The 17,058-nt window shown below is 40.0% G+C and overlaps 1 protein-coding gene across 1 annotated transcript in view; it reads left to right on the top strand.

Annotated features, from left to right (window-relative positions):
* slc30a2 (solute carrier family 30 member 2) overlaps positions 1-16,180 on the top strand; it is a 152,256-nt gene extending 136,076 nt beyond the window's left edge. The window contains exons 6-8 of the mRNA XM_043682126.2: positions 5,259-5,364; positions 6,973-7,107; positions 8,912-16,180. Coding sequence (XP_043538061.1) covers positions 5,259-5,364; positions 6,973-7,107; positions 8,912-9,057 — 387 coding nt within the window. The 3' untranslated portion in view covers positions 9,058-16,180. The remainder of the gene's footprint in view (positions 1-5,258; positions 5,365-6,972; positions 7,108-8,911) is intronic.
* The last annotated feature ends 878 nt before the right edge of the window (positions 16,181-17,058 follow it).

The following is a 17,058-nucleotide window of genomic DNA, read 5'->3' as shown; positions in this document are numbered from 1 at the left end:
CAGCCATCCAAGCATTCTTACGCTATCTGAACAATGGGAAAAATTGATTCAGGTCGCGAACTGGGTCTCGGAACGGATTAAGTTCATAAATCGAGGCGTTACTGTATTAGCATTCAATTCCTGTTGGTTAATTTGATGAAGTTAACAAACTATTTTAAATGCATTAACATCTCTGGTAAGCTCGCAATCACAAGTATGTACAGTGATCATGTTAACCATTGCACTATAAAAGAGCACAAAGAAATTATAAGTTTCTTTTTAGTACTTTCAATGCTAAATCTCTCTGGAAGATTGCATTTTTATAAATCAATATGTTTCATTGGTGAGAAAGAAACAACTGAGAAAAATGTATTTAGAAAATCATTAAAAGCTAAGTGCACAGTTATGAAGAGTAATTAAAATAGGATAACACAGCATTGGCCTTTATCTCAAAGGGGTTGGAATTTAAAGGAGAGGAAATAAAGCTTCAATTGCTTTAGTTTTGATCGCTGTGCTTCATGAAGGTTGTTCTTGTTAAGTATATAGTTGGTTAAGACAGCGGGTCTGATGAGCTGGAAGTGAGAGCAAGGGGCTACAGCCTAAAAAAACACTGGAGAGCTGAGAGACTTACCATAAAGTATTCCCTGTTCAAGTTTACCCTCATGTTCTATTTATGGTTCTAGTGAACCTTAAACATAATGACTGACAATGACAGTGGGTTCATTACCACAAAGTGTGTGCGAATAATTTTTTTTTATGTGAGGCAAGATAGAACATAAGACATTACAGCGCAGTATAGGCTCTTCAGCCTCAATGTTGCGCTGACCTGTGAAACCAATCTGAAGCCCATCTATCCTACACTATTCCATTTTCATATATATGTTTATTCAATGACCATTGAAATGCCCTTAAAGTTGACAAGTCTGTTACTGTCACAGGCAGTGCATTCCACGCCCCTACTACTGAGTAAAGAAACTACCTCTGACATCTATCTTATATCTATCACCTCTCACTTTAATGACTTGGAGATGGCGGTGTTGGACTGGGGTATACAAAGTTAAAAATCACACATCAGATTATCGTCCAACAGGTTTATTTGGAAGCACTAGGTTCGGAGCGCTGCTTCTTCATCAGGTGAATATGCCACATCAACCACTCTGTTTGGTCACCATCTCAAATAAGGTTTGTAAGGCACAACCTACCCTGGAGAGATCAGATCATAGTGGAGGACAGCAAGTTATTATGAGGAGCAACGGGATTGTCATGAGCAAAGATCACTGCCAGATACTGGCTGAATTCCACCAGGGTTATCCATTGGTTTCCAAAATGTAAATGTTGGAAAGAAGTTATATTTGGTGGCCAGGGTCCAGGATTGGATGCAGATATAGCCACATTGGTGGGGCAGTGCCCAGTGTGCCAACAAGGACAAATATTGCCATCACCACCTTCTCTACATTCGTAGGAATTGAGCAAATAAACTCTGGATTGGTTACACATTGACTATGCAAGTCCTTTCCTGAGCTGGATGTCCTTAGTCATTGCGGATGCCCACTCAAAGTGGTTTTTTGAAGCACTTGGACAACGTTAGAAAAACTTCGCGCACCTTTTTACAATACAGGGACTCCCAACAGTGTTGGTCACAGATAGTTGTTTGCTAGCAGGGAATTTGAGTATTTCCTAAAGTCAAATAGTATTCATTATAGTTGGACAGTTCCATAGCATCCATCATCCAATGGTCTCACAGAAAGACCAGTCCAAATCTGAAGGCGGGGTTAAAGGAACAGTTTACAATTTCACTAGATAGAAAATTTTCCTGATTCGTATTTGACTATAAGACCACCCCTCATACTATAGGGATATTTCCAGCAGAGCTGCTAAGGGAGGAGTCTCTGCACCCGGCTAAATCTGATCTTCCTGGATCTGGAGGGCAAGTGTGAATCGGCATCAGGAATGTTCAGGCCAGACGTAAGACTCTATAAAGCAAGAGAGACAGTTTACTTCAGGGGACAAAGTTTAGAATAGGAACCCCGAGCGAGGCCCTGCATAGGTAAAAGGCATGGTCGATGTGAGGTCAGGTCCAGTGATGTGTAAAGTTCAGGTAGGTATGACAGCTTTGAACAAGCAGCTGGCCCTTATGAAATCTGCAAGCTCGCAGACAATGTACCTGGCAACATGCACCTGGCTCCTCCACTGCCTTTCTGACTGTTTGAGAACCCATAGGTTCTTTCTATCCATCAACCAGATACCTTGGAATCTGAGTTGGATGTGGCAGCTGTTGCTGCCTTAACGACTTTGCCACCTGAAGAGGAGAATAAATTTCTTGAGATGCTCCGGGTGGAGGAGACAGCTGCACGTTACATGCCACCTGTAGCAGAGGTAGAGTTAGAGGAACCTGACCTAGTGCTAAAATGCCCCAGGAGTAGCTACAAAAAAAACCTATATCCTTGTTCCTAGAGGGGGAGGGATGTAGTGAATGTACCTAAGTAAGCCAGGTAGACCTCATCGAATATAAGTTCCTTGATTGGGTCTGTTAATCTGGTCCAATCTGGGTGCCCTAGCTGACAGCTTCTGTTCAATCTGAGAGCTGGCTCTGATGAAGCTGGATCAGTGTTAAGGGTTCTCTAACAAAGGATGACTTGGTGACAGGATACCAGCCGTGGAGTTATTTCATACCCCTTCTCTCTCACGTACTTGATCACATTAGTGAAAAATTCTAATAACTTTGTTAGGCATGAACTCCCTCTGACAACGACATGCTGACTATCCCTAATCAACCCGTGCCTTTCCAAGTGGATATTAATTCTATCCTTCAGGATTTTCTCCATTAGTTTCCGTACCACTGATATGAGACTCATTAGTCTGTAATTTCCTGAGTCATCTTTACGACCCTTGAAAAATGCAACCACATTAGCAGTCCTCCAGTCATATGGCACTTCCCTCGTGGCCAGAGAGGAATTAAAGATTTGTGTCAGAGCCTCTGTGGTTTCCACAGTAGCCTGGGATGCTATTCATTTGGATCAGGAAAATTTTGGCACTTTTATGCCTGCTCCAATACCTCCCAAGGTAGGACAAACTTGGTTTAAGTTCACTTGAATGTTAGAATTGGAGGGGAAACCTCATAGAAGTTTACATAATTTTGAGAGACATAGAAGAGTAGTTGGAGTCTCTCTTCAAGGGATGTCAGTACTCTGTTTAAGTTGGGGGGGGGGTAAATTTAAAAGAGATGTGCGAGGCAGGTTTATTTTTTCACACTGAGGGTAGTAATGCTGCCCGAAGAGGTGTTAGAAGCAGATTCAGGCATCTTGACAGATACCGTGAATAGTCAGGGAATAGAGGAATTTGGACCAAGTAGAGGCAACAGGCTTTTAGTTTAGAAAGGCATCATCTGTCTGTGCAGGCATGGTGGCTCGAAAGGCTTATTTCTGTGCTATACTGTTCTTTGTTATGTAATGTGGGTACACGCAATGCTTTTAGGAAGGCAATTCTAGGATTCTAACCAAGTGATAGTGAAAGAACGGATGGGATTGTGGCTTGGAGAGAATTCCAGTGAAATGCCGTTGAATATCAAGGGGAAATTATTAGATTCTCTCTCGTTGTTGATGGCCATTGTCTGGCACATCTAATTGCTATTCATTACCTCAAGCCGAAACTAGAAGCTAGAGGGGTGATGGATGTTCCTGGGAGAAAAATAGACATGGTCCTCCATAATTGAACTGACTGCCTTCCAAACATTGCTTTTGTCTGTCACTGGCTTTAGCCTCCAATAAAAGCAGACAAACCACTGTTCATGGAGATAGTTGTAAACTACATGGCACCTGAATAATGAAAATAGAACATCAAGATGTTTATCACTTTGTAGAGTGTTTTTCAGTTAATAAGAAATAGTGAATTCACTACTTAATTTACATCTTACATCAATAGTAATGAATTACTATTGAGCTGTAAAGAGAATTAATATAACCCGGTTTCAGTCAATAGTTCAGCAAATGTACCCGTTGAACCATTAAACCAAAATAAAAGAGCAGAAAAGTCTTTGATTTAATCCCTGATTAATGATACATTGTTTGACGTCTGCTAGATTAAGAAAAGTAGGCAGCACTGATCACCTATTTAATGGGTCATGCTAGAATGATATGTGCAGATATCATTTGACAATAGCCTGAACTCTGATGCTCCCTGTGATCAATTAGCCTACCAATAGTTACTATAAACAATCATACATGTGAGACACATGGCTAAATACAAATAATTCTCCGATAATGCCATAGGTGTGTTGCAGTGAAACCTCACTTAATAGAAACAATAGAGCCAATGGGAAAAGTGGGGTTAGAGGCAGACCAGCAAAAAAATCACTCTCAATTGCTCAAAACTCACCCAAAATTTGAACTCAAAGTATAGCACAGCCCGAATAAAGGTTGAAATCCTATTTATTAACAATACATAGGTAAATTTAACCCAATACATTTGAACAATGTAAGAAAACTGCTCTCTGTACAGTACATGACATGCACAGAATGCCTCAAAGACTGGCACCAGCATCGCGCATGCACAGACACTAGCACATGTGGGTGGCGCGGTGGCTCAGTGGTTAGCACTGCTGCCTCACAGCGCCAGTGACCCGGGTTCAATTTCCACCTGCCTGTGTGGAGTTTGCACATTCTCCCCGTGTCTGCATGGGTTTCCTCCGGGTGCTCCAGTTTCCTCCCACAGTCCAAAAATGTGCCAGTTAGGTAAATGCCCGTAGTGTTAGGTGGATGGGGCATGGGTCTGGGTGGGTTACTCTTCGAAGGATCGGTGTGGACTTGTTGGGCCAAAGGGCTGTAGGAAATCTAAAAAAATGGCAAGAATACTAGCGCATGTGCAGAACAGCTTGAAGATTTCAGCTTGCACATTGGCGCAAGCACAGAATGAAGTTTGTAAACCGATCCCAGTTGAAATTTCGCTATTGCCAATCGAGGTAAGCGTTCTCCAAAATACTGTTCCTTAATTCTTCAGCAATGCTATAGCCAAATCACACTGCCAAAACATGCATTATCCCAGAGCTACCAGTATCTCAGAGAACACAATAGGGACACATGTTTCAGGAGAAGTGGAGAGGAAATTAATTGTACAGTCCATGTTACAGTTGTATAATGAAACTGAAAAGAAATGCATGGATCCACACTTGCTTTCATCTATGGGATATAGACATTTTAATATAATTTTAACTAAAAATTCATAATGTCTTTTTAACATAAATATGCAAACTAATCTCTTTACTGTTTTTTTTCCAATTTAAGCCTGCTTATAAAGTCGCAGATCCTATCTCTACATTCTTTTTCTCCATTTTTGTCCTGGGTTCCACTATAACTATCTTAAAGGACGTCTTCCGTGTACTTATGGAAGGTAGGACATAATTGAATGCAATGCTTTTGGAGAAATATAATCTATTTAAACATTCCCAACCCACCCTTAATTAGATCATCAATTAAAAATATGTAGCCATTAATGCTTACTTATAAAGGAAAGAAAAGCTTATATTTATGTACCACATTTCGAGACCACTAGTCATTTTGAAGCTCTTTACAATCAATAAAGCACATTCACCATTCTATATTGTTTACACATATGTTATCATGGATTACGATGGACTTGGATGGCTCAGTTGACCAGGTCAGTGGTTCCAAGCTTTTCAATGTCAAAGCACATTTGACAAAACAAACAATTTCATGGCATACCCACCTTTTCTCAGTTGAATTGATTGCTCATAAACATCACATTTGATGAATATGATGCATGCATGGTGGCAAATCTCCACGTGTGTGTGCAATTGGAAGCCTAAAAACTTGCACATGCACATTTCCAAGGTGTGCTTAGTGTTAACAGGTACTATCTTCAATAATAGACACAAGGCTCTAGAATCTGAAGAATGGGCACAGCCTCAAAGATCAGGAAAAGAAATGCTGCTTACTGAAAATATCGCAGAATGCTTCTCATCTTGCCACAGCACACGTGTTGAAACACTCGGGACTCAGTAACTGAATAAAGCCAATGACTTGGTTTCAATCTCCATGCTGGCTGCGGTATTTTATAGAAGCCTCCCTCCTCACGTTTTTGCCTATGCTGTGGAGTGTTTGCCCTCAAGCTAAACATACCAACTGTCTCTTTCTAATGAAGATAAGTGCCTCTGGTTCTTTGTGGATTATGGCTCTATTTCATAACTGATTAAAAGTTGAAGACTGTGGATAGGTTCAAAATACCAGAGAAATGGTTGAGTAAATATTTTGTTCAAACAGAGATTTATGTCAATACAAGACAGTAAATAAACCAGATAAATTAAAAATAATAATTCAAACAATATACAATATTAGAAATGCTTAGCACCAACACTCATGACATTACAAACAATGGATTGTTTGCTCAAAATGCTAGTGTTGGAGATGATGGTGTGTGGTGCTAGAGGTGCTGCCACTGAGTTCATGCTAACATAAAAATAACCACAATGGACATTTTTTGTCTACTGACTGGACCAGAACAACCTGTTTTCTGATTTCTCTTTATGGGAACAGAGTTGAGTGAAATTCTATGAACTGTTTGATTTGCTCAAATAATTATTGGTCAGCACTCGAACATTACTGTTATAATATCTAAAACAAAAGGGGCTCCTAGTGCTTCAGAAAGTAAGTCTGCTAATAATTATGATACACTGATATTTGGTGAAGTAAAGAAATGTCCATAAATGCTAACACTATTATCTGTGCAAATGTTAAAGAACAGTAAAATAATTCATTAAGTGCTGATAAAATGAAGACTTGTCACAGTGAGCTTGTTAATAGGTTCAATCAAACAAGGTGCTGGCGCCAGAAATCTAATGTTGCAAACATTTTAGAAGACAAGGATATTTTAGGATTCAATTTTTTGAGAAGAATATTATGATTGCAAATGTCTTTGTATTATTTTTAATAAACCTTTTTCTTTGAAATAAATGAAACAAATCCTACTTCCATTGTTTAGGTACCCCAAAAGGAATGGACTTCAATTCAGTGAAGGAGGTTCTTCTCTCTATTAAAGGAGTGAAAGCCATGCATGGTCTCCAGCTTTGGGCCTTGACATTAAACCAGCCTGTGCTTTCTGTTCATATTGCTATTGGTGAGTAATGCTATTATCACACTGTCTGACCATTGAACATTATCTTTGTATTTAGATATGAAACATTTATCAGTATGTGACCATACTGTATGTGACCAGTCTTGTTATTTGTTTTCTTGTCAACATTGGTTTGGATGAACCTGCTGGCTTCAGAACAGCAGAGATGAAGGATGTGCTTGCATATGTAAAATTGTAGATTTTTCATCTCAGCTCCAGGATATCTCTGCAGGGGTTCTTCAAAGTTGTGTTCTAGGTCCAACTATATTCAGCTGAATCATGATTGACCTTCCCTCCATCTTAAGGCCAGAAATGGAATGTTCACTAATAATTGCACATTGTTCAGCACCACTCATGACTTTTAGATATGGAAGCAATCCATGTTCAAATGTAACAAGATCTGAACAGTATTCAGGCTTGGATTGACAATTGGCAAGTAAGATTTGTAGTACATAAATGTCGGACAATGTCTATGTCTAATAAGGCACAATATAACCATTGACTGTTGGTATTACCGTCACTGAATTATCAATATCCTTTGAGTTACTATTGACTAGAAACTCAACTGAGCTTGCTATTTAAGCACAGTGGCTACAAGAGCATATCAAAGGCAAGGAATACTGCGGCAAGTAACTTACCTCCTGATTTCCCAAAGCCTGTCCACAAAGCAAGGCACATGTCAGGTGTGTGATGGAATACTCCCCACTTGCCTGGTTGAGGGCAGCTCAAACAATACTCAAGAAGCTTGATTCCATCCAGGACAAAGCAGCTAGCTTGACTGGCACTGCTTCCAAAAGCTCAGTAGCAGCAATGTGAACTATCTTCAAGTTGCAATGTTGAAATTTACCAATTAGACAACACCTTCCAAGTCTATGACCACTTCCATCTAGAAGGACAATGCAGCAGATATAAGGGCACCTTGCCACTTACAAGTTGTCCTCTGAGCTACTTAACATGGTGTTCCTTCAGTGTTGCTGGGTCAAAATCCTGGAATTCCCTCTCTGAGGGCATTGTGGGTTTACCTACAGCACAAGGACTGCAGTGATTCAAGAAGGCTGTTCATCATCGCCTTCTCAAAGGTAACTAAGAACAGGCAATAAATTGCTGGTCACTGTCGACACTCACATGCCATGAATGGGTAAGTTAAAAGAAGGATCCATGTTACTTCTGAATGAGTTGAGAATTTCTGCCACAACCACTATCCAGACATTCACCACCCACTGGGTGAGAAGGCTTTTCCTCATATCCCATCTAATTTTTCTGATCATCTTCATTTTGTCCCCCTGGAGGTGCCATTCAGGGAGATTTCTCTATTCAGGGAAACAGGTCTTCCCTGTCCTCTTTATCCAAACCTTATTATTTTGTACACCTGGACTTAAGTCACATCTCAGCCTCCTCTGTTCAAAGCAAAGTAATTCCAACCTATCCAATCTTTCCTCAATTTTCAAGCCCTAACAATACAATTAGTAAAATCTCCTTAGTAAAATCTCGAGAGCAATATGTCTCTCCTATAATATGGTAACCAGAAATGTAAAGACAACTGTGTCCTAACTGTTTAGTATAATTACATCCCAATTTCTTGTATTCAACACTTTGCCAAATAAGAGATGATAAAAGGGAGGATTCCTTTTTAGCATCAACAGAACAATCAAATTAATATCATTTAACAGTTCTTTAGATGAGGTTATGTCTTCAAAGAAATGTGAAATATTACTTTAAAATGGAGTTTGATGAGGCAACCAGAGGAACCTGCAGATTGAAACAACTACAGACTGCCTTTCCATTAATTGTGCTCTTATCATTACAGAGGAGAACGTGGATGCTCAGTCTGTGTTGAAGGAAACCACAGAGATCCTTCGCAGCAAGTTTACCTTCCACACCACAACAATTCAAGTGGAAAATTTCTCAGAGGACATGCTAGATTGCAGTCAGTGTCAAGACCCAAAAGACTAAGATTTCTTTCAAATTTAAGATCCCAGGAGGTGCCATTCGTTGTTGTATTGTACACTTGTCTCAGTATTTTACAAGATTTTGAAAAACCTACTCAAACTTAGGCTACGATAGGCTACTGTAATAATAAATAGTATGAGACCTTGATTTCCCTCTGCAAAGCAAAAAAAGGAGAAGCTCAGGAGAGATCAAATCACTCTAGAGTGAGTTGAAACATTGCTGTGCAATTCGCCAACTTGGTAGGACTTTCATATTTATGAACTGGGATCAATAGTGAGTTGAGTACAAATTTAATGACTCTTGGTAGGTAATATTATGTTAGTAATTAGGCACAACTTGGGGAAGGACAGATCCAATATCAGAGAATTAGATGTTTCTGATACTTAGGTAGCCAAGATACAAGAGCAGGATTTTCCTGACCGCTATCTGAATGCTGCTATTAGGCTGAAATTGGGTTCAGAAGTTCTCACTATCTGGGGAGCAATTCTCTGGATGGAATAATCAATTGCTAGAGGGCTGACTGTTAAATCTGGAGAGCTTGTTCTGCTGCTATGTTGGGTAAGTGAAGGAAAGGGCATTCCAAAATGGAGACACCCACTCGCCAACCTTTTCAAAACTACAGGAAAATAATAAGATTCAGCGACCTGACCATCATTGCTGTGCAGGAGAGAACTCTTCTACAGGGTAACTCATGCTTGATTCCAGATGGCCTATAAGGGCTTCTAAGTCTTAGGACTTTGGCAGCCTGATCTGTCATTGGGAGACAGTTTAGCTGAGATCTCCCAAAACACATCTGGGAGACCTGAATATGAATGGACAATCAGAGTCAACATCCTTTAATTGATCTTTGTAGAGCTTTCTTTGGCTGTCAGTCTTGTAGTGGGGGACACTGTCACATACCCATCCCATCTCCAGGAAAACGCCGCTGGGTAGGGCTGTGGCATGGAATAAGAAAGCCAGTATACCAGCAGCCAGGCTGAAAATTTCTTAGTGCCTGTTCACCTCAATTCCCTGCCAAAGTAGGAGTGAAAAATCTCCTCAAAGATTCCTGTTAGGCTATTCATTTGGCATGCTTGACTTGATTTGAATCAATAATTTCTGTGCATGATATTTGGAATATCCAATTTGATAAAGAAGATCTCATGCTTCTCCAGGATAAAAACATACTTTGTAAACCGGTTACAGAGCACACAATGATAATCCGGATGAAGTTAAGGTTTTATTTGCACAGAGGGTAAAACTTATTTCCTGCCACTGGACAATATAAACTGGATGCACGGATTTATCAAAATTAGACCTTGGAAATTTTGTGAGTAATTGAAGTACTTTGACTTCAGAAAGACTTTATCATCTCCCAACCCATTCTTATATACCATTTTGGTGGCGAATGCTTGGGCTGGCTGCCCTGCCGGCAGCATCCCTCCAATGAAAGGAGATGGCAATGCAAGGAAAGTGAGGGGCTTCTTTTGAAGGTATTTCACACAATGTTTCAAAGAATTTTGGTTAAAAAGTTCTTTGTAATTAAGGGGTCAGAGTGCACTGTTGTTAGATTGAGAGGATGGAAACATTTGAAACATTCTTTGTGCTTAATGCTTGAAAAATACTTCAGACTTAGCAGATATGTAAAAGAACAGCTTGAAGAAAACGTTTAGCATGAGACCTAATGTTACATTGTAAACTCAACTTTTGCAAATCATTATATGATCAAACCTCCCAAAACAGATCAGGTGAATTGGCCATGCTAAATTGCCCATAGTGTTAGGTAAGGGGTAAATGTAGGGGTATGGGTGGGTTACACTTCGGCGGGTCGGTGTGGACTTGTTGGGCCGAAGGGCCTGTTTCCACACTGTAATGTAATCTAAATCTAAATCTATATCTAAAACATCCAATCATACTAGCAATCAGATTGCCAGCAGCAGCTCTAGGGCAGAGCTGTGAGGAAAATGGCATCAGTCAATTTGATTCGCCTCACTTCATGGCTGATAGCATTGACCACTGCAAAGGCTGTGGCTCTGACAACATTCTAGCAACAGTACTAACAACTCATACTCCAGGATTAGTTGCACCCCAAGTTATTCCAATACACATGCAACAGAGTCATTTACCCCGGAATGTAGAAAATTTCCAAGATATGTTTTTTCCACAAAAAGCGGGACAAATCCAACCCAGCTAATTATCACCCTGAAGTCTACACAGCAAAGTGATTGAAGGTTTGTCGAGAATACAAACTAGCAGTGAGCAATTACGTGCTCACTAATGTTCAGTTTGGGTTACAGTCACGATCCAAAATGACCAAAGAGCAGAATGCAAGAGAGGAATTAAGGGGGATTACCCTTGACAACAAGCAGTATTTGCCGAGAATGGAAATCAAGGAACTCCAGCAAAACTAGAGTCAATGAGAATGAAGAGAAACAATCTGTGCTGGTTGGGGTAACACCTAACCCAAGTTTTGGAGGTCAACCATAAGATATTTCTGCAAGAGTTCTGCAGGAATTTGTACAAGATTTAACCATCTTCAGCTGTTTTATTAAGGGACGGCACAGTGGCATAGCGGCCTCACAGCACTAGGGTCATGCAGAGTTTGCACATACTCCCTGTGTCTGCATGGGTTTCCTCCAGGTGCTCCAGTTTCCTCCCACAGTCCAAAGATGTGCAGGTTAGGTGAATTGGCCATGCTAAATTGACCATAATGTTCAAACTTGGGTCCATCATGCTGTGAGGCAGCAGTGCCAACCACTCAGCAATTGTGCAATCATCATTGAGCAGTACAATGTTCAGCTGTTTAGATTAATATCAGGGCATATGTGAGAAGGCTATCAGCAAAGTGGAGGGATGGGAGTTTGATATGATAGCCAATCTGTAACTAGATCTACATCCTGTGAGCTGTGCAGCAGGCAACTTTTCTCTTCCCTTAGCTGAGAAAACACACATCCAACTTGTTCAACTATTAAACTCCTAACTTACCTCAGTTCATTAAATGCCTCACTTCCAAAGTGAAAGCATTTTGGAATCTTTACTGATGTTGTCTACAGCTCCAAGTTACAAATGGTTGCTATTGGCATTGTGAGTGTTATCAATGGTCACAGTCTAGTATTTACTTATTAAACTCAGAAGAAATTAAATTAACAGAATTTTAAACTTCCCCAACTTTTTGCATCTGTGCGGTGTCATTATAAGTATGAATGCTTTCAGATTTACTGCTAATCAAGTTCAAGATCAAGGATTATTGGTTAGGCTTATTTCACTTCCATGTTTCACAACCCCCAAAAGCATTGAAAGCTTCCAACTTTAAACCAATCTGTAGGAGATACCTTGGCCTCTTTCTTTTTTTCATCATCTAACCAACTCTGATTTTTGTAAATGTTCTTGAAAGCAGTGATCATGTAATGATGGCAGGAGCATTTATGTACCTTTTCTAAGTGACCATTTGTGTGCACTTCTAAAATGAACATCAATAATAATTGTCCATAACACAAATTTTATTAATCAAACTTCATCCTACTTTAATGTTACATCAAATTGTTTATTACTGTTTACTTATGTTTAGTAATGTTTACTGATCAGAAGTAACATTCCTGACTGCTTTTTCTTTTTCCTACTCTTGGTGGAGTGGTTACATTCCCAGTTTTATTCTTGCTGACAGCATAGTAACGGGATGAAAATTGGAGTCTTATCGATATGATTTCAATAAAAAATAACAACCCAAGTTTTGTTTGCAAATATTAACTGCTGCTTTGTAGACAAAACTATTGGATTTGATCTGCATTTTGCTGCAGTTTGGTATCATCTCTGTTCAGTTCAATAATATTTTCCAGACCTATAAAAAATATATATATTTTACTTTAAAGAGGCCTTAGTATCTCCTAGTTAAAACATCACATACTGTGACCACTATGTAATCTGTGATTAGGAAAGCAATGTCCACCGTAATTAACAACACCGCATATTTACTTTCTTAAAGATATAATTAGTCTTGTTACAGTATTAAAAAGGATACTATTTCTGTTTTAAAAAAGGTGTTGAAGCGATCATTCATGCTTTAATTTCTAACAAACCCCATGAAATTGACTTCTCAAATAATGTTGGAAAATAATTTCAATACTATCTGTGTAGTATTGAAGCAGAGCTGTTGACAATTGATGGTCCTTAGAGGATTAAGTCCTTTACTGTTCCCTTGTTACATTAATAATTTCTGTATTTATTTCAAAGTCTATTTATGTGTGCCATGTAGGTGCTGGTGTAAGACTGGGGTGGATGAAGTTAAAAATCACACACCACCAATTTACTTGGAACTAGTAGCTTTTGGAGCACTGCTCCTTCATCAGACAGCTACCTGATGAAGGTGCAGCACTCTGAAAGCGAGTACTTCCAAATAAATCTGTTGGACTACAACCTGGTGTTGTGTGATTTTTACATTTTATGTATGCATAACACTTTTATCCAAAGCCCATAAAGGAGTGGCTTTCTCAGTGATGGAATGTGAACCACAAGCTGACATTGAATATAGAAAAATCAAATAACCTCTGAAAAATTACCTCCAATCATTGTTTTGTCAAGATGCTATTTCTATGGAGTTTTGTCGGGATAGTGGACCAAACACAGAGTTTATGGGTGCACTTTAAAAATAGATGTAATATTTCTTAAAAGAAAATTTAAGAGTGCAGTATATCTGGTGCTTCTGATTATTCCAGTTTGCAGCAACATTTAAGAGAATGTTTGAATGTTAAAAAATTCTAAATCCAGAATGAAGTGGACCAAGATCCCTAAAGGGGTGTCATCTGACATTAGGTTAAATGAGTAACAACATGTGAAGTTACTTTTTAATGTGCCTATGATTTTGACTCTATTATTGGGATTAGGCCATCAGGATTGCTAGAGATTGTTAGAGATTGGTGGGGGAGGGGGGAGAAAATTGGTTTATGAACATGGCTCCCTCATTATTCAAACTACTGAAGTGCCAAATTGTAAAAGTGCCTTAAGGGTAGCAATAGAATTTGATGGGTGTTAGTGCAATTGCAGCAGTCCTATTGATATATTCATAGAGGTTTATGTGTTTCAGATTGTAATAAGGCAGCTTCTTAGTACTTGAATGAGTGGACACCTGATACTTTAGATGTGTGCTGTAATTATAATATTTTGGAATCCCATGAATCGTATGAATAATGCATGTAATGTGCCTTTGGATGCCAGTGAATTTTCCATTTACCTCCTTGGGAAGTAACCACATTGTAAAGTAAAAACCTACTCAAAAAACTCTATTGTAAAAACAGATTTAAAGAAATGTGTACAAGACAATGAAGAGGAGAAAAAGATTAATAGTGATGTGTTTGAAGATAAATATCAAACACCCATACATTCGTGACCATCTTCCAATGCTACTGCAGATATTTTAAACATGTGCTGGAGTGTGAAAAGTGTGTTGCCTGTTATTGAAACAAAGCATTAGCATGAATGTTCATTGCTCAGACTAACAGAAGAAAACGGACAGGTGACAGGTGTCATTTTGAAAGATGAAAAATTTTAAATGCACACAGCCACTCATTGAAAAATGCATCAAAAGCCAGATAAAAAGGATGCGCTGTATTCAATGTTTTTATTCATGAACTCATGAACCCATTGCTCTATTACAGTCAATTATGTATCTTTAATGTGGATACTGTGTTAAATGATATACAGACTATGGAGCAGTGACAGTTGCATTTCACATCAAATTTTTTAAAAAAAGAATCTCATTTCCCTTTTCTTATAAATTTTCAATATAATGAAAAGTTACCAGTTGAGATATGGGGTTGTTTCTGACTCTGACATAAGGACAATAAGAACTGTGCATACCTGTGGCTCCCTCCTACCCCAATTTCACTTCCTTCTCATTGAGAAATTGGTTTACTGTCACTTCATATAAATTTTGCATTTCAAATACTGTACCTCTGTTTGAGAAGGGTTGTAAGGAGAAACCTGGGAACTGTAGACCTGTGAATCTGACTTCAGTTGTGTGTAAATTGTTGGAGGTGATCATAAAAGATAGGATTTATGGATATTTAGTGAGTCAAAAATTGATTAGGGATAGTCAGCATAGTTTTTGTGCAAGGAAAATTGTCTCCCCCAAACTTGATTGAGTTTTTTGAGGAAGTCAGAACTGTTGATGGCAGAGGAATAGACGTTGTTTATTTGGATTTTAGTAAACCTTTAATAAGGTTCTACATGATAGACTAATTAGTAAAGTTAGGTCACATGGGATTCAGGGTGATAGATTCAGGATACATAATTGGTTTAATGCAGGAGATAGAGTAATGATAGAGCGTTGCTTTTTGGAATGAAGACCTGTTCTATGGGGATTGGCTCTGGGTCCTCTTGTTTGTCATTTATAAATTATTTGCATGAGCATTTAGAAGGCATGATTACTAAGTTTGTGGACGATATCAAAATTGGTAGCATAGTGAAGAAGGTTTTGTAAGGTTACAAAGGGATATTGATCAAATAGCTCAATGGTTGAAAATTAGCAGATGGTGTTCAATCTGGATAAATGAGTGGTATTGCATTTTGGTCCAAAGAACGAGGGTATGAGTTATACAATTAATGATATGGCCTTGGTTGTGACATCAAACTCTTCTTCTGCCGGTTCCACCTCCATGCTTACTTATTTCCATCTGGACTCCCACCCACCCCTCCAAGAACTCCTAGTCCCACCTTCAATAATTGGACAATCGTGAGTATTACCCGCCCTCGACCTCTTTATCTTCAATCGCCGCCACGACATTGACCACCTGTCTACCTCTCTAACCCTCATAAAGTGCAGCCCTCCACTCCAACCCCAACCTCATCATTAAACCCACTGCTGAAGCCAGGTGCCAGCTCACAGACACCTCCTCCTATTGCCCCCCTGACCATGACCTTACCTCCCATCCCCTCAGGGGATCTGCCATCCACAGCCTCCAACCTGATAGTCCCAGAGCCCCTCACTGCCTGGTTCTACCCCTTATCTAAAATTCACAAACCCAACTGCCCTGGTTGACCCATTGTCTCCACCTGCCTCTGCCCCACCAAACTTATTTCCTCGTATCTTGATACCGATCTGTCCGTCTTGGTCCAGAAACTCCCCACATAGGTTTGGGACATTATCCACACCCTCCATGACTTTTGTTTCCCCAGCCCCCAACGCCTCCTCATCACCCTGGACATCCAGTCCCTCTACAAGTCCATTTACTAAGGTGAAGGCCTCCAAGACCCTTCACTTCTTCCTCTCCTGCTTGAACCCCTTTACCAAAATGCTCATTCAATTGGTGGAACTGGTCCTCACCCTCAATAACTTCTCCTTCAAGTCCTCCCACTTCCTTCAGACCAAAGGGGGTAGCCATGGGCACCTGCATGGGCCCCTGCCTCTTTGTCAGCTATGTGGAACAGTCCACCCTCTGCAGCTACAGTTGGCACCACCCCCCACCTTATCCTGCATTACATTGATGACTGTATTGGCACCACCTCAGGTGGAGGGTGAACAGTTCATTAACACCTTCCATCCTGACCTCAGGTTCACCTGCACCATCTTCGACCCTCCCCTTCCTGGACCTCTCCATCTCCATCTCTGGTGACTGACTCAACACAGATATCTACTTTAAACCCACCAATTCCCATCACTACCTGGACTACCTCCCATCGCCCCAATCCTTACTCCCAGTTCCTCCACCTCCACCTTTTCTGCTCCGAGGAGGACATTCCAGATGGCCTCCTATTTCAAGGACCACAATTTCCCCTCCCAATGCCCTCCAGCACATCTTCTCCACTTCCCGCATCTCCACCCTCTAACCCCACTCCTCCAACTGCAACAAAGATAGAAGAATAGAATCCCCCAGTCCTCACCTTCCATCCCACTAGTCTCTGGATGCACCTCCTCATCTTCCACCATTTCTGCCACCTACAGTGGTACCAGAGATTTATTTCCATGCCCACCCCAATCAACACTCTGTAGAGACCATTCCCTCTCCGACTCCCTCATTAGGTCCACACCTC

This window comes from Chiloscyllium plagiosum, unplaced genomic scaffold, assembly GCF_037043375.1.
Source record: "Chiloscyllium plagiosum isolate Xiang-an unplaced genomic scaffold, Cpla_swu_hap1 HiC_scaffold_3, whole genome shotgun sequence".
NCBI classification, from domain to species: Eukaryota; Metazoa; Chordata; class Chondrichthyes; order Orectolobiformes; family Hemiscylliidae; genus Chiloscyllium; species Chiloscyllium plagiosum.
Note: the sequence above shows the minus strand (reverse complement) of the source record. Positions and strands in the feature narration are given on the sequence as shown.